Source organism: Chionomys nivalis, chromosome X, assembly GCF_950005125.1.
Source record: "Chionomys nivalis chromosome X, mChiNiv1.1, whole genome shotgun sequence".
Lineage (NCBI taxonomy): Eukaryota > Metazoa > Chordata > Mammalia > Rodentia > Cricetidae > Chionomys > Chionomys nivalis.
The window spans coordinates 71,869,506-71,888,390 of record NC_080112.1 but is presented as its reverse complement, the minus strand read 5'-3'; the positions used below and the strand labels follow the sequence as shown (position 1 = coordinate 71,888,390).

The following is an 18,885-nucleotide window of genomic DNA, read 5'->3' as shown; positions in this document are numbered from 1 at the left end:
TGCTCTCTGTGGAGAAGGGCACAGAGTCCTCATAGCATTACTTGCAAAAGAATCTTGAGCTGAGAAAAGTCACAGTGATAGAAGTGGCTAAACCCAACAGCTAGCCACAGCCAGGCAGCATATACAGTGGTCACTTCCACTAACACAGTTGAAGCCAATGGGAACCTCCTCACAAAAGGCCGAATTAATTGCCTTGATTAAGGCACTCCAAATAGCCAAGGGCCAACGGGCTAATATCCACACTGATTCTAAATATGCCTTCTTAATAGCCCATACCCATTCTGCACTCTGGAAGGAAAATGGCTTCCTTGCTACCAAAGGCACTCCCATAGTTAACAGACCCCTTATAGCCAACCTCTTGGAGGCCCTCCAGCTCCCTGCAGAAGTAGCCATTATTCCCTGTCAGGGACGCCAGTTCTCCAAGAGCCCAGTGGCCTTAGGCAATGCCAAGGCTGACTCAGTGGCCCAAGGCTGGCCTCCAGCTCCTCAGATTCCACGGAACATATTTTGTTCTTAACTCCCTCCTATCAGCCCTGTTACCAACCAAAAGAGAGGGACGAGCTCATAAAAAGGGGCCCACAAAAACAAAGGATGGATGGTTCTATTTAAATAACCATCTCACCCTTCCTCATGACCAGGCATTGTCAATCATTTCAGACAGCAGCCAGACCTTACACATAGGCCCCAAAGCTTTGTTCCTCTTCTTTGAGCCCTTCTTTGACCCCACCCATCTCCAAGATCGTATTTCACAGGGTCACTCCTCATGCCAGATGTGTGCCCAGGCCAACCCACAGGGGGTTCTTCACATACGTCAGTCTCTACACCAGCTTTGTAGGGCAAAGATTGGCAGGTTGATTTCACCCATATGCCTTCTCATAAAATAACTCCATTATCTCTTAACACTTGTGGACACTTCTACAGGATGGATAGAAGCATTTCCAGCTTCCAGGGAGACAGCAGATGTGGTGGCTTGGGTACTCCTGGACCACGTCATTCCTTGGTTTGGCATCCCACGGACCATCCAAATGGACAATGTGCCAGCCTTCAGTTCCAGGGTCGTGGAGCTCGTGTCAGAGGCTCTCAACATCTCCTGGAAATTCCACACCCCCTACCATCCACAGTCCTCAGGAAAGATGGAGAAGGCCAATGGACTCATCAAACAACAGCTAACCAAGCTCTCCATTGAACTCAGGTTATCTTGGTCCTCCCTTCCCCCCTTTGCCCTTACTCACCTCAGGGCCACTCCACATTCCCCTACGGGTCTTAGCCCTTTCAAGCTCCTTTATGGCAGGCCCTTTCTCCTTAACCATCACCTCCCAGCCCAAACTCCTCCACTGGCAGGGTACCTACCCTACCTCTCCCTTTTAAGGTCCCTTCTCCATTCACACGCTGACAGTTGTCTTCCTGCCACCACACCAAGTGGACCTTGATGCCCCTAAACCTGCCCCGCTCTCCCAAGAGGACAGAGTACTCCTCAAACAGTTAACTCCTAGGTCTTTTGAACCTCAATGGACAGGATCTCACACGGTAATCCTTACCACACCCTCAGCTGCCAAGCTCCTGGGACATCCATGGTGGTACCATCTCTCCAGGCTCAAGCTGGACACTTTGTCTGTCCAGCAGTTAGGACCTTCCACCCTCTGGTTTTCCAAGATGCCACAATGAAGGGCCTATCTGTCCTTATGCTGACACATTCATCTTTGGTGATACAAACAAGACAGGTAATAACAATATTTTTTCTCCTAGTCACCCGTCTTCTCATCTCCCTCAAGAAATAGAAGCCTGTTGTCTCTGGGATGAGCGTAAACAAGATATCTCTCCAGCCACACCTCTTGCTGAGCGTGAACCCACCAATACCCAGCTCTCCCCTCCCCACATCGTCCCATGCCTGCAGGAAGTAGCCAGACTTGAGCAGATGCCCCTTTATCCAAAGAGAGCCTAAAATGTTGCTCATAAGTATCACCTCAGCTTCCTGTCACCCCTTATACAAAGAATCTGGAATGCAATTCCAGTCTCCAGCCTCCATTTTTGGAAGGCCCCTCCCCTGAGCCCCTACAAACCTTGACCCTGATGGAGGAAGGTCATTGGTTAAAAATAAAGAAACTGCTTGGCCCTCACAGGTTAAAACATAGGTGGGTAGAGTAAACAGAACAGAATGCTGGGAGGAAGAGGAAGTGAGCTCAGACTCGACAGCTCTGCTCTCTGGAGCAGACACCATGCTCCCCTCTCCCAGGCAGACTCGATAGCTCTCCTCTCTGGGGCAGACACCATGCCGCTGTGCTCCAGAAGCAGGCCCAGGATGGACGTAGGCTAGAATCTTCCCAGTAAGCACAGCTTGGGGTGCTACACACATGAATAGAAATGGGCCAAGCAGTGTTTAAAAGAATACAATGAGTGTGTTGTTATTTCGGGTATAAAGCTAACCATGCGGGAGCCGGGCTGTGGGAAGAGGCCCGCAGCTCCCTCAACATGACCCCTCCCCAGGAAAGGTCAAGACCACTTCCACAGTCTATTTAAAATAAACATGTGGTCTTCCCTCTTCCTCTACAGTTTATGTACCTGCTTTCTGTTCCCCCCCCTTGAGCCCCCCGAGAACGCAGGCATCCAATTAAACTGGGATATCTTTTAATTTGGTCTGATTTAGTATGATTGGGATAATTTATGTTGGCAGAGAGGCTCGTTTTTAGGAATATTCCTAATAGTCTCTTCTTCTGTGATGTTTCCTGAGGGTCTTCAGGGTCTTTGATGTAGACTGGGGCTGGGAGCCTTAGGATCCATTGATCTGTGCATTGTGTCAGATTGTGGGTTTTTATGATGGTCTCCATTTGCTGTGTATTGTTTTGGGAATAACTTGGACTACTCTGACCAACTGGGTTTTGGTTCATCTCTAGTTCTTTCAGGGAGCATTTTCAGCCCAAGTAGCATACCTTTATTTACATATGTGTATATATATGCACTTACATCTATCATACATAATTTTAAGTGAATATAAAATAATGTGATTCCTTGAGGCTTTATCAAAAAACCTTGGTGTGATCTGTCCTTTTTCCCTCCTTTTTCTTTTACATTGGCAACCCTCCACCCTCCGCAGTTGAATACTTCACCTAAGTTTCCATTTTCCACTTCAAATCACCTGTATTCTACCATTCCCTTCTAAAACCCCCATGGTTCCTTTGTAATTTGCTGATTTAGATAGTTACTCCATGTTATAACTCAAATCTGAAGATTTGGAGCTAGGAATCACAGAGAGATCACATGCAGCATTTGTCTCTGTGTCTTGAGTATCGCATTTAATATAGTCTTTTCTAGTTCTGTACATTTACCTGCAAATTTAATAATTTAATTTTTCTTCACATATAAATAATATCCCACTGTGTATATGTACCACATTTTCATCAGTTGAAGGACATCAGGTTGCTTCCATTTCCATTGCATAGAGTAGCAATGAACAGGCTGAGCAAGTATCTGTGGAACAGACCAGTGTGTTGAGCCCTTGGACATAGTCCAAGAAGTAATATAGCTGGATCATTTGGTAAATTTAGTTTTTTTGATACTTTTCATACTGAATTATGGAGTGGCTGTACAATTTTACAAACCTACTAATGGTAAATGAGAGTTCCTCTTCTCCCCAAACCAGAATTTCCTGTCAGGTGTTTTGTTGGTGTTAGTTATTCTGACTAGGGTGAGATAAAAATCTCAGAATTGTCTTAGCATTTCCCTAACTTCTAAGAATGATAAAAACTTTTTGAGCTATTTCTCAACCATTTTTATTTTTTCTATTAAAAACTCTGTTTAGATCCAGTACTGACTAATTTTTTGACAACTTGATACAAACTAGAGTCCTTTTAGAAGAGGGAACCTCAATGGAGAAAATTCCTCCACCAAATTTGCATGTAGATTGATGATTGATATGGAAGGTCCCAATTCACTGTCATGGCACCACTCATGTCAGTGGCCATGTCAGAGAAGCAGTAGGTAGCAATTGAAGTTCAAGGTGTCAGCCCACCAGGAAGAAACCTCCTGATGGGTGAATCTCAATTAGGAAAGGCCGTGAGATCCCAGACCCCAGACCCCAGAATGTCTTTTGTTTCTGCTGTGCCTTTACACTGCTACTGTTATCTTTCTCTGGTATCTGACATGGTTGAACGGGTTTGGGGAGATTCCCATTGCCTGTAATGTAATACATTTATCTCCTGGAAACATCCCATTCTACTGGACATTTTTACCTCTGAATTATTATAAGGATGATTCCTCCCTAAGCTGTACTAATTCATAATAAAAATATTAACTTACGCATAGTTTTGAAGAATAAAAGTAGCCTTAAGATGAAAAACCCCAGAAAACAATCTAAAGTTCACAAGACCACATAGTTGAAGTAAAAAATACAAAGCGGCCCAACTCCTGCTTGTTGTGAACTATTATTTTAAGGTGTGGTACATTTCTTCCTACTGCTTTTGTTCACAATGCAAAAACATGTTCATTTGTTTGATTAAATAAAATTAACCTGTGCTCAGGAGACTGCGTCAGAAACTAGCTGATAGGAAGTGGTGGGGAGGAACCAGGTATAGAGAGTGTTCTGAAGTGGGAGCCGAACAGAAGGTCTGGGGGTGTTTTCTGGAGACGTGAACAAGGAGAGGAGGTTAGCTACTTGCGATTCAGCCTCTCTGAGCTAGCTTAATCTCACCTCAACCTATGAATCCTGAGTTCTGGAGAGGGATAGAGATCTAGACAAAGTTTCACTTAGTGGTTTTGAGAGGGCCGGTGAATGAGGGAACAGAATTCCCAAGAGCTGCAGCCCTTGCTGCCGAACCCCTGCTGGTAGCATCAGAATTACAGTTGTTGATTAGGACAGCAGTGTTTCAGGGACAGTCACTGAACTGAGTGGGAAAAAAAAACAGCTATTAACTGACATATTTTCTTACTAGGGTTGGTTGATGATCGGCTGTTAGGTAGAATGTATAGTCATTAGTCTTTGAGGGAAATATTCTATACCTATCTACTAAGTTCATTATATATATATATCATTTAATTCTGATATCTTTCTGCATATTTTTGTGCAGGTGATTTTAAGGAGTTGGAACCCACTCCCACCCCTCAGAGTTAGTACAGGACACACACAGATACCAAGTTCTCAGCACAAAGGACATTTATTACCTGGAGTGACAAGCTGGGCATGGACACTGCCTCTGGATTGACCAGACAGCATGAAGCAGTAGCAACAGGTGGGTTTTTGTTTTTATTTGTTTTGTTTTGTTTTTCAGTAGTGGGTTTTTAAGGAGACAAAGAGAGAGTCCTTCATTCACAGCTTTTTGTTTTATTATTGGGTTGTTAGGTGTTGGGTAATTGGGCATCATTCTTTCTGGCTCCTTCCTCTTGATATTGAGGTATTGTTGTTAGAGATCCAAGGAAGCTGGAATGTAGGCTAAGGTCGGGATAGCAGGCTGTGTCAATGTCTAGCTAGGCTCTGTGGGACCATCTGGGGCTAGAGAAGTGCAAGCAGCATTGGAGCAGTTTGTAAAGATGGACCACATAGGACTAGTTGTTTGGAACTGTCTAGGATGCAGATTCTGCGGGAGAATCTGGGGCTGTCAAGTTTCTGTAGCAGTCTGTAGTTGACTTGAAATATGTTGGGATCAATAGTGTTAGCATTCAGGCATTTCCATCAGCCTGCCCACAGAGACCAAGTGACAACTGGGATCAACCATCCCCGTGACACTGTTGCTACTGCTGCCACAAGGCACACAGTCTATGTGCATGTGTTATATCTTATAAAAAGCAAGTGCCATATATCCCTGCTCTCTCTTCCTTCCGCTCTCACTCAGAGGCAACCTCTGCACCAACCCCAATAAACCTCTCACATGAGATCTCTCTGTGTGTGTATTAAAGCTGCACCTCAAAGTTTTTATACTTAAAAATGTACCTGGCTCTGCCAGTTAGACTTTGTTAATTTAAGAATCACCCAGATGATAATGGTTATAAAGACATAAAGGGATCATAGGAAACAGCTGAGGATTACAAATGTATGGCAGGACTAAAGTCCCAAAGAATGTGCAGTTACGACAATGGACCTCAACAGTTTTAGAAATACCAGCGCCCGGTGATAGTCACCAGAAATACCAGCTACAGTAAAATGGAGCAGGCTGAGATATAAAAGACAGGCTGTGTATATGCTGTCAAGGGTGGGACCAAGGAAATACTTTATTTTTGAAATTGCAGGAAAACATTTAAGAGATTTTCATGTTTTAGAAAAAAATTTTACAATAATTTTTAAGGCTTTGGAACATTTGTGCTTATAAAATGTTTTATATTGTTAACATTTAAACTTAAAATAAAAGGCTAAAAATTAAGGTCAGAGCTTAAAGCACCAAAAGCTAACCAAAAATGGAAATGTTCATTTCTTGTGATGCAGAAGACAATGACCTAAGCAGTTTGATAGAGGGCTTGGAACAGCATCCAAGCCAATGGATCTCCATCTTTTGGGAGTTGTTGTACAGGGGTAGTCTAAGACCACCTGCGTGTCAGATGTTTAAATTAAAATTCACAACATAGGCAAAACTGCAGTTATAAAATAACAATGGAAAAATTTTATAATGGGGATCACTGTAATTTGAAAAACTATATTAAAAAGTTCAAAGCATTAAAAATATTAATTAATGGTTTAAAATGTATTTCCTTGTTCAAGGTCTATTCAGGCTTAAAAATGTGTGTTTAGCTTCCTTGTCTTTGTTAACTTTGTTGGGTTTAAGCTATTTAGATAAACAGAGTCATAAATTTTTGTATTAATACTACGAGGTTTGGTCCTCCTCTTCTGGGAAAAAAATGTTGTTTCTATGTCAGTCACTCTGGGGTAATTAGAGATTCAATGGTCTTGTTAAGAAATAAATTAACAATAAAAAAATAAAATGCTCACGCCGAAGCTGGATGGTATAAAATTTGTTGAACTGGTCTCCTTGGTTAACCACCTTACTTTCAGCTCTCAGTCCCTGCCTTATCAACAGACTGATGGTTTTTGTTTGAGAACGGGTCAATACTATTTGACTGATGGTATTGAGGTCCCAGTATCACCCCCCTTGAGCCCATGGACAGATAAGACCCATGATTGCGTCCTGTCACCAGTACTTGTGAAGGGGAAAAAATATAGGGCCCAGGGCAGCTTTCCTAGGGCAACTTGATACAGCCTGCCAAGGTGGGTTTTATAGATCAGCAGGAAGGTAGACCTGAGTCTCAATTTGCCCTAGGGCAATGCTAGATCTTAGACTCCTTCCTGTTACCATTTCACCCTGGAACCTGTTCCTTGCCTTTGCAGAAGATGGCATTGACAGCTAGATATAAACTTGTTCTGTGTTTACCCTCAGAATGACTAATTCGGTTTCTTTATTAGCGTCAATTCAAAATCATTACAAAATATAAAGTTCTAGTCTTATAAAAGCTGCTAACTTATTATAGACTATTAGGAAATACAAGTTAGTCAGTCATCCTTAAAGTACTGATATAATTAATTACAGGAGTAAGCCTTATTTAGGTCCTTGTATATGTTTTCAAAGTCAAACCTAATACAAGTAACAAAAAACAAAGTTTGTCTAATCAGACATACCTAGGCAACCCTCATACTTCAGAGATCTGCAGACTTTGACATTTAAAATAATGATTTAAAAGCTTATTATATTAAACAGAGACTCAGAGATCCTAGCAGTAACCCAAGGTCTCCAAAAAGGATTGTGGGACACCATGATGTCTCCATCTGGATTATAATGATGCTGACCACTGGGCGAGGAGCCCCAGTGCAACACCTGCGGCCGGGACCCAGTCCAGACTGTGAACAAACAGCAGGACATTAAAAATTGATTACACCACTTTTGCATAGACAAAACAAGGTCAGTCTTTTCCATGTCCCTCTTCCACAGGAAAAAAAATGCCTTATGGGCCTGGCTAAGACTGTAAGACTGCTGTTCTGGATACTTCTGCCTCCAGTGCTATGGAGACCTGGTTATGACTAACTGTATATGGAATCTGGTCCCTGTCATTTTTAATAGATTCAGAAACTATTTGGTCTGTACTCAGATATACTTTATTTATCCTTCTGGGATCTCTGATAGTATTAATGACTAGGGCAGTTATAATATCAGTTTAATAGCAAAAGGTATCCAGATCCTTCCACAAAGCTACAGCCAGCTTGTTAGCTCATTCTAAAGCTACTAGGTCTCTTAAAAAAATGTTTTAAGGTCTGAAGATAGAAAAGTTAATAAGCTTTGAGGGTCCAAAAAATGACTTAAGATGTAAATACAGGTTAATATATGGAAAATGTTTCTGATTTCTTCCCCCCTCTATTGTATAGTTCTAATAGGCTGATAGAGCAATGACTACTTACTGTTTGGGTCACAAGCTCAAGATTTTAGATTTATTCTCATTGCCATTTAAATATGAACTAAAAGGTATGTCTCATCGGGCCAAAGGCATCTCTGGACAGCAGAAAAATATACATGCTTCTAACCAAAATCTGTAGTTTTTGCTAGGACTCAAAGGTATGAGTCTATTCCTTCTGTTTACAGATACCCATTATCTGCTTTTTTTCTACAATATGGATTTTTCTTTAAGTACATAAATTCTGACTTCTGTTCCTAGTTTAAACTTATCTCAATAGGCTTCCACTTGGCTGACAGATGCATCTAAGCTTCAGTTGCTGACTACAGCCTGCTCTGAATGGCAGTGAGCCCTGGACTTCCTAAAAGCTAATGTGGACCAGTCCAGCTAAAATGAACGCTCCCTGTTCCTTCGACAGAGTCTGATGTGTGCCCCGTTGCCTGAATTTCCTCCCTACCTTTGGCTAGCCTTTCAACCTGCGTGGGCCCTGATGACAACACCCCAATATCAGCTTAAAGTAGCTGTGGAAAGGAAAACACTGTCCCATGCTCCCTGCCCAGAATTGGTTAAAAGTTTGAGATAAGGGGGAACTCCCTGGCATGGGGGACAAGAAACTACTTATAGTGCCTGTTGATATACTAAAAATAGGTCCAGGGTTGTCAATTAATAAATTTATTAACTAAAATACATGTTAGGTCCCAATAATACCTCCTTAAAACCATGTCCAAGCAGCAGGACCCTGGGTCCTGTCATTGGTGCTTGTGAAGGAGAAATGTAGGAGCCAGCCATGATAAGCTAAATAGAAACAGTCCACCCAAAGGAAGTTCTTTTTTTTGTAGCCACAAATTCTAAAATTTATTGAACACTTTTAAAAATAATAATATTCTCCTCTGTATCATCACAGCAATTAAATAAGTTTCATATCCAAGAATAGATTCAATTTAATTTGGGCCATCTCTATAAAAATATTTTTATAACAAAATATACCATAAACTTAAAATATCTTTGAGTAAATTGTTTTTTTTTTAATCAGGCAAATGGATAGAGCTAGAAAACATCATATTGAGTGAGGTAACCCAGACCCAGAAAGACAATTATCATATGTACTCACTCATAAGTGATTTTAAAACATAAAGCAAAGAAAACCAGCTTACAAATCACAATCCCAGAGAACCTTGACAACAAAAAGGACCCTGAGAAACTTACATGGATCTGATCTATGTAAGAGAAATAGAAAAAGACAAGATCTCCTGAGTAAATTGGGAGCATGGGGACCATGGGAGAGGATTGAAGGGGAGAGGAGAGGAAGTGGGGGAAGCAAAGAAAAATGTATAGCCCAAAGGAATTTCTTAATTTCCAACCATTATCATCTGACAGTGTAGGACTCAGCCATCAATAAATTTAACTGAGGCCTGAGTCTCAGTAGTTTTCCCTGAAGCAATACCTGATTGCAGGAAGAACCACAAACTGAGATTATCTGAGCACCACCCAAGAACAGATCATCCAAAGAAAATGCCCAAAGTTCCAACCATTGTAGATTGGATCACCTGCCAGCACACACTCACCAGGACACCCCTAGACAAATGTCAGCCAATCAGGGGTCCTGAACCTTAAAACTCCCTCACCCCCACCTTTACTACTATAAAAACCCAACTCTAACTAAACTCGGGGCTCTCCGATTATTCCAATATGTTGGACACACGAAGACTGAGTTTACAAACTTGTATAAAAATAATAAAGTCTCTTTTCTTTCACATATGGGACTTGGTCTCCTTGTTGGTTTTTGGGGGATTTTGCAGATCTGGACATAACAATTACTTAGTGAGAAAGGGAAAGGTGGGGTCATATAAAGGAGGTTGGGTTAGTTTACTGACATACACTGTAGATTTGGGGGTAGATTCTGTAAAAAGTCTTATCTGCTGTGGTGAGAGTCAGGTGTGTTTGGAGAGACAATAGAAGCAATTTAGTATTAGAGTAAATATTTGATGTGATTAACAAATACTGTCCTGTGTTGAATGAAGGCTAGATTGTTTGTTATCTGAGTTATGTAGTAGGGTTGAGTTGTAAGGGATGGAAGGGCAGCTTGATGGGCTCCCATGTTGGTGCAATTATTGCCTTTATTGACAATGGAGGGATCTGTCTGGTGTGCTTTGTAATGAATCAAGCCCATTCAAGAGGGTAAAGGAGAGGCTTTGAGGAGGTTATGGATATTTGAAGAGTTAATAATTGAATTACATTCTGTGTCTGTAAATTCTCATTCCTTCCAAATGGCTGAATGTGTTAGCAAGATATGGAAAGTGTATTTGGAGTCTGCATATACCATTAATGATGTATTTTCAGTGATTTGGAAGACTCTGGTGAGTAATTCTGCCTGTTGATTGGTGTGGGGGTGGTAAGGAGGTCCGCTCAATGATGGCATCATCTAAGACTGTTGTATATCCTGCAACATGGTGATCATCTGACAGGAAAGAGCTGCCATCTGTACCGAAAGTGCAGGCAGAAGTAGCTAGAGGACACTCTTATATGTGAGAGGGATGTGCAGGTCTTCAAGAGTCTCTGAACAGGAGTGAAGAGGGTCTGGAGAATGTTGGGGTAAAGGATTAAATGTGCAGGCATTGAGGGGAGGGCAGCAGGTAAGACATGTGAGTGATGAGTTTTTGATAAGAGAAATTCATAGAATCTGAGACAGTGTGAGGGATTGGGGTTGAGAGGAGGGGGGAATAGATTGTGAGGGGATCCCAGAGTTAATGTTTTAGATTTAGAGATGAGCAGAGAAGCTGTATCAAGAGTTTGTAGACACAACCATGGATACTGTCTAAAGTTTTGGAGAGGTAAGTGGACAGGGTCAAAGGTCAAGATGGAGAGAGTGGATTCCTTTTGCTACTGGTGGCCGGGAACCAGAGTTGAGAGCTGAGGGTGTCCCCAGGGATCTCAAGTGGACTGGAGAGGGGTCTCTGGAAGGGAGAGATCATCACCCAACCCCCCACCAAGAGAGGAACAGGATTTTCAGATTAGGAACAGGCGCCAGACTCCAGCAGAGAGGCCACCAAAAGCAAAAGGAAAACAAGCTGAACTGAATGGAAAGTACCTGACAGCTGTCTAAGGAAACTCACTATGGCCACTGAAGGCTGGGGCAGGGTGCATTCTCCCCTCCCCCAAGACAGAGGGAGGTGGTGCCAGACACTCAGTGGTTATCACCCAGTGACTCAGGGAATGTTTAGGACAGGAAAAATCACCGATTAGACACTGCTGGGTGAAGTGAACAGGCACTGGCTAGTCAGGAAAGTGGAAGGCTGGCTTGGGGGTCCTATAGACAGATCTGAGTCATGGTCCAAGTCACAGCAGCAAGGTAGGGGGTTGGAACAGCCCTCCCTCCCCCCCAACAGAACAGGAAACACCCAGACACCAAGTTCTCAGTGTGAAGGAGATTTACTATGCAGAGGGGCAAGTAGTGGGGGACCTGCCTCTGGATCCCGTAAAGTCACACAGCAAGCAGTAACAGCAACCGATGTTTTCACAGTAGTGGGATTTTAAAAGAGAAGTGGGGGGGGGAGCGTCTATGCGAGGTGGGTTGGAAAGTCCCAATTGAGCACGTTAACCGAATAATGAATTTTGATGGTTGGACCTTGGTGTTTATTCTCAGGAATGAGTCAGTGGCCAGATAAGAGAATAGACCTTGGGGGCTAGTTTTAGGAATGTAATCTAATGGTTAGGAAGGGAGAGAACAGGGTAAAAGTCAAAACCTGTCAGTGCAATGTTTGCCATCTTTGAGCCTACTAGAGATCCCTTAGTGACCTGTGTATTAGACTAAGTAGGTGTATTGAACTCACTTGCTACTAGTGGGTTGATGTTTATCTGTCTTTAATTCCAGTAGTACACTTTCAGATATAGTGTGCACTATAGTTTGGTACATAAATGTTTAGGATTGTAGTGTCTTCATTGCTAGTTGTTCCCTTGATTATAATGAAGTGTTATTCTTTTTTTTTTGGTTTTTTCGAGACAGGGTTTCTCTGTGGTTTTGGAGCCTGTCCTGGAACTAGCTCTTGTAGACCAGGCTGGTCTCGAACTCACAGAGATCCACCTGCCTCTGCCTCCCGAGTGCTGGGATTAAAGGCATGCGCCACCACCGCCCGGCTGAAGTGTTATTCTTTATTTCTTCTGATTATTTCGACTCGAGGTCTGTTTTATCAGATATTAGGATAACAATGGCTGCTTGCTTCCAAGTCCATTTTGACTGAAGTACTTTTTCAAACATCCTTTCACGCTAAGGAAGTGCCTATCTTTGTGTTTATGTGTCTGTTACCCGCCACCACCGGCCGCGCAGCCTGTGCCCTCCCGCTGGTGGGAAACTGTCGCCGCTTGTCGCTGGCTCCGCCAGCCCGCCTCGGGGAACGTTTTAAGAATAACAATTTCTTTTTATAAGCATGGGATAAAACCCGGACTCGCTGAACATAGCGGACAATGAGGACTACTGAGAACTCAAGAACAATGGCAATGGGTTTTTGATCCTACTGTACGTGCTGGCTTTGTGGGAGCCTAGGCAGTTTGGAAGCTCACCTTACTAGACCTGGATGGAGGTGGGTGGTCCTTGGACTTCCCACAGGGCAGGGAACCCGGATTACTCTTAGGGATGATGAGGGAGGGGGACTTGATGGGGGAGGGGGAGAGAAATGGGAGGTGGTGGCGGGGAGAAGGCAGAAATCTTTAATAAATAAATAAAAATAATATAGCAAAAATTTTAAGTACTATAAAAGATTAAGATTATATCTTTTGAAATTTAGATCAGTTGTTGTGGGTAACATTAAGGCAAAGTATTGTTAAAAAAACAATTTATTTTTATGCATGATAGCTTAACTACAATATATCTTTTAGGTTCTTGTGTATTCGTTGCTTTAAATGCCTTTTTTTAAGCTACATGCATAAGTCTTTCCTTAATTTGTGGAAGTGTTCTTCATGATCTTGTTGACTTGGGATTCTTTAATCTCTTCTATTCTTATGGTTTGAAAGTTTGGACTTTTCATGGTGTCCTACATTTCCTGCACAATTCTTTTCTTGTGTTTCTATTTCTCTCATATTCTTGGCTTATTTAGTCTAGTTGTATATTTTTGAGTTCTGATATTCTATCTTCTGTTTGATTTACTCTTTTTGTAAGGTTTTACCTTGAGTTTTTTAGTTGGATTATTGATTTTTTTTCAATTTCATCTTCATTTCAGCTTGAGTTCTTTTCAGTATTTCTATCTCTTTTTTGAATTCTGTTTTCAAACCCTGAATTGTCTCTATCACGTCATTTCCAATGAAATGAAATCAGGCAGAAATGGAGCTGGGTTTGGAGTGCACCATGTGCATCTTAATTCAAACATGGAGTTTAGGGGTATATCTGGCATTTTGAGATGGTGTATGGAAGGGAGAGTCAGGTAGAGTCATCTGCCTAGGGACCTATCTAGGCAGAAAGGTTAGATGGGTATACAAACAGCCTTTTAGACTATGGACAGACAGCATGGGTAATGGCCAAAACCTGTAGGTTGCAGGCAGTGCAAGAAGAGGTGGTCAATCTAACATGGGCTATTAGGTGTGGGACCCAGGCTAGATCTTTGGATTGGGAGTGGATTTATGAAGGAAAGATTAAGCAGACTCTTCCAGAAAGGTTATGGGACAAGAGTTACAGGATCTGGCTGGGCAGAGAGATTGAATGTGGCATGCAAGGGGCTTATTGGTTGTGGGTGGGAAGCATAGGTCATGTCTGGAGCCTGGAAGTTGGGGATAACATAAAACAGCAGTGGCCAGACTAGGCTTTGACACTGGTTGTTGGGTCCAGGCTAGACATGGGATCTGGGCAGAGTGGAGGGGAGGACCAGACGGACTCACCTAAGACAGTCGTTGAAGCAAGATATGAAGAATCTGGCTGGGCAAATAGGTGGGATATGGCACATAAGGACCCTGTAGATGAGCAGGTGGTGTGGGTACTACCTGGAGCCTGAAAGTTGAGAGTTGCCTCAGCAGGGGTGAACATAATAGGCTGGAGCCTCAACTATCTTTCTTTTCACCCCAGGCCTAACTAACTGACTGCCCAGGGAGGCCCTCTCCTACATCAATCCATCAATCATTAATTAGAAGATCACCCACAGACACGCCCACAGGCCAATATAATGGAGGCAATTCCTCAGCTGAGGTTCCCTCTTCCCAGGTGACTCTATACAAGGACTACCTAGGTAGCTCATAAGTTAGGAGTCCTTACTGAGCAATCATGAAGACTGGAGTCTGGATCTCAGCACTCATCTAACAAGTCAGTCATGCAGTGTGTGCCTATAATGCCAGAATTAAAACAGACAGACTAACTAGCTTTTAGACTAGTTGAGAAAATATGAGCTGTGGGTTTGGGAGGGACTCATCCTCCAAATAATAGGTGGTGAGTGATAGAAGAGGATATTCTGGCTTCCACATAAACACTTGCACACAAATGCACATATGTGCGCGCATGCACACACACACACACATGAATACAAATAAATGGAAAAAATTTTAAATCATGTATCATAAACTAATGAGATTCATTCCTATAATATAAAGGTGATTCAATATGTAATGATTAAACAACATAGGATATCAGATGAACAGTGAAAGACAAAAGTCACATCATCTCAGTAGAAGCAGAAAGAGTCCTTCACAAAACTCAACCCATTTTCATAATGAAAATACCCAATAAACTAGGATAGAAACTAATATGAGTATGTTAAGTATATTATGAAAGCATACAGCTAACATGCTCAATAGTAAGAGATGACAAGCTTTTCCTCTAATACCAGGAAGTATAGTTATGTTAGTTACTTTTACCACTTTAAGTCAACATGTTATTAGGACTTTAGTTAAAATAGTTAGGGAGATCATTAGAGAAGCTTCCTCCTACAGCAGATGGGAACAAATACAGAGACCCATAGCCAGATATAATGCAGAGAGAGACAGAGAGACAGAGATCCCTAAATGGGATGTTTCCATCAAATCCCACCCCTCAGGGCTCAGGAAACTCCAGAGAAGAGGAGGCAGAAAGAATATAAGAGCCAGAGGCGGTGGAGGGTATCAAGAAAGCAAGGCCTTCTAAAACAACTAAGCAAAGCCCATATGAACTCACAGAGGCTGAAGCAGCAAACACAGGGCTTTCATGGGTCTGCACGAAGTCCTCTGTGCAAATATTATATCTCCCAATTGAGTGTTTTTATGGGATTCCTGAGTGTGCAAAGGAGGGTGTGTCTGATTATTGTGCCTTCTCCTGAGTTCTTTTTCTTCCGTTGGTTTGTCCTGTTCCTATATAACTTCAATATAATGATAGTTTTTCTCTCATTATATTTTATTTTGTTATAATATTTTAATATTATGTCTTAGAGCCCTGTTCTTTTCTCGTGGGAGACAGAAAGGAGGTGAATCTGGATAAGAGGAGAGGTGGGGAGGATCTTGGGTGAGTAGAAGGAGGAGAAATGTAATCAGGATATATTTTGTGAGAGAAGAATCTATTTTCAATAAAAGGGGAAAAATAAAATAACAAAAAAATGAAAAAAAAATAATTATGAAAAAACCTGAAACTGATGGTGTCCATATTGAAAAGGAAAATGTAAATGTATAAATGACATAATATATAGGGAAACTCCTAAATATTACATAAAATATTACAGAATTAATCATGGAATTCAGTAAAGTTCGAATGTACAACCAAATGGCTGCGTTTCTGTGCACTAGCAATGAAAGATCAAAAAAAGAAATCAACAAAAGCAATTCCACAGCTCAATCTATACTGGCATTAGAAAGAACAAAATATTTGAGAGTTAATTTAACTAACAAAGCAATGCTGTGGGAACTCCTTCAGTCAGTAGCCTTTAAGATACCAGCCCACTTGGGATGTGGTCTCACGTATTATAAATGCAGATGAAAAGCCTGTGTGGTTCTCTTGGCTGCTGAATTCGGTTCTAGTTCCCAGCACATGCAGAGGACTTCAGATTGCTACTCTTTCTGTGAGTTTATCCCCTCAAAGATAAACCTTTGTTATAATGCATTTGGGGCAGTTGTGGAATGATGTGGGAGTCTTCTGTTTTGTGTTGATTCCATTGGTTAAATAAAGAAAATTGCTTGGCCCTGATAGGACAGAAAATTAGGTAGGCAGAGTAGACAGAACAGAATTCTGGGAGAAAGAAAGCTGAGTCAGGCAATCGCCATGATTCTCCCACTCCAGACAGACGCAGGTTAAGATCTTTCCTGGTAAGCCAGCTCGTGGTGCTACACAGAATATTAGTAAATGGGTTAGATCAATATGTAAGAGATAGCCAATAAGAGGCTGGGACTAATGGGCCAGGCAGTTTTCAAAAGAATACAGTTTCTGTGTAATTATTTTGGGTAAAGCTAGCCGTGCGGGCAGCCGGGCGCCAGGAATGAAGCCTGCCGCTCGTTTAACAGTGGAACTCTTTTGTACACCAACAAAGTTAAACACTGTGAACTGGAAAACAGTACTGAAGGAAATTCAGTGAGACATAAATGGTGACATACCATGTTCATGACCTGGAAGATCCAGTATCGTAAAAAGACAGTGCTACCAAAACCAATCTAGTAAATAAATTCAATTGCTATAAAAAATTTCATGGATGATTATACAGAAATAGAAAAAAATAACTTAAAAATTCACATGAAGTTTCAAAGGCCCCCTAAACAGGGAAATAATCTTGAAAATTAAAACAAAATTATATGACTTACACTTCCTAATGTCACACTCATAGCCAAATGGAGTCTAGTATAGGGACCAGAAAAAAAAATGCACATGTGTAGTCAAAGCTTCCATAACCACTCAAGGTATGAAAGACAATCTTCTTGATAATGATGCCAGAAAAAAATTACAAATGAGAAAGGCCAAAAGTGGGCCAAATCTATACATAACCATTCTAACACTGAAATATTCTATAAACACCATATTAATTTATAGTAAGAATATGGAAGTTTAATGCTTGAACATGAAATGTAAATATTTTGTATTGGCTAATATGGGTCTTAGTAATGAAAAACTATTCAGTTCCTCTAATATGTGCAGTAAAAGGCACTTTGTCATAGTAAGAAATGGCATCATTCTTCCCTTAGCTACAGGATTCTTGGTAAAGGTTAGGCAATATTTGCAATAACAAAATTTATCTCATTATTCCCATGTGTTACTGGTGTATTCGCCAATGAAACAATCACATTCACACAGATGCAAACATGTACGCATATGCAAAACACATTTTGTTGCTTCTGTATACCTTAAGAGCTGAGGGAGAAATATTAAATGTCAATACGCTCATTGATATTGGCTTCTGAGAATCTATGAGCTTCTCATTCTGGATCATCCAGATGTGTATGTGTGGAGTGAGTAGCAGAGAAAGAATGTGATTATGTGAAAGCATGTTAAGTTTGAAATATGAAATTTAATGAATACATAGTTACTTGTCCTTATTAATTCCAACTATCAACTAGATACAACCTAGCATCAGATTGGCCTATGGCCATTTCTGTGAGAGATTGTCTTGATTGATGATTAATATGGGAAGGCCCAGCTCACTGTGGGAGGGTGGCACCAGGCCTAGTCAAGTGGTCCTGGGATATATAAGAAGGCTACCTAAATGTGAGTCAAGGAGTAAGACAAAATGCAGTTCAGAGAGCAAGTCAGTGATCAGATTCCTTCATAGTTTCTGCCTCAGTTTTTGTTTGAGTTGCTGCCCTGACTTCCCTCAATGATGGACTTGTACATGTAAGTCAAATAAACCCTTTCTTTCTATAAGTTGCTTTTTTAAAAATAAGTGGTTTATTTATCCCAGCAACAAAATGAAACTAGAACAGAAATTGTTATTGGGAGCCTGTTGTTGTAATAGACCTGACCATATATGTTTAAGGGGAAAGATTGTGGAAACTTTCAGAACTTTAAACTAGAGTGAGTACTCAGAGCTTACTAGACTTCTATGTGAACTTGTAGGAGTAGAGTGGAGGGAAATGCAGTAATGGAGGCCTGGATTGTAAAACTACAGAGGGAAGCCTTTTAGTCAGAATCAGCTGTGATTAATAAGAGGTCAGCATCATTAATATGAAACCTAGGCAGTATTTTCTCAGGGTCAGCATATAGAAGCTGTGATCTAAGGGAGGTAAGGCTATACATTAAGGCAGCAGAAAGAACTTGGCAAATATTGTCTCCATTGTAGTACTAGTAGGTTTTGCTTGCTTATTTATTTATTTGTTTGTTTTACATCCTGACCACAGTTTCCATTCCCTCCTCTTCTCCCAGTTCCTCCTCACCACCTCCCCTTTGCCTCATCCCCCATCCACTCCTCCTCCGTTTCTATTCAGAAAAGGGCAGGCCTCCCATGAATATTGACAAATCATGGTATATCAAGTTGTACTAAGATTAAGCACCTCCCCTCATATTAAGACTGAACAGACAACCCAGCAAAAGAGTCAGAGACAGCCCCTGCTTCCACTATTACGAGTCCCACAAGAAGAGTAAGCTACACAACTATCATATAT

General features: G+C 41.4%; 1 protein-coding gene across 6 annotated transcripts in view; it reads left to right on the top strand.

Moving 5' to 3' along the window:
• The window catches only part of LOC130867536 (doublesex- and mab-3-related transcription factor C1-like), a 185,098-nt gene that overhangs the window by 97,777 nt on the left and 68,436 nt on the right, over positions 1 to 18,885 (top strand). For 5 of the 6 annotated variants that reach the window (XM_057759583.1, XM_057759580.1, XM_057759582.1 and 2 more), the window contains 3 exons: positions 922 to 1,192; positions 1,550 to 1,721; positions 5,061 to 5,222. Coding sequence is in view for 2 of the 6 variants with exons in the window: in XM_057759579.1 (XP_057615562.1) it covers positions 922 to 1,192; positions 1,550 to 1,721; positions 5,061 to 5,195 (578 nt within the window). In the remaining 4 variants the exon portion in view is untranslated. The remainder of the gene's footprint in view (positions 1 to 921; positions 1,193 to 1,549; positions 1,722 to 5,060; positions 5,223 to 18,885) is intronic. The other variant, XM_057759581.1, reaches the window with a different exon arrangement.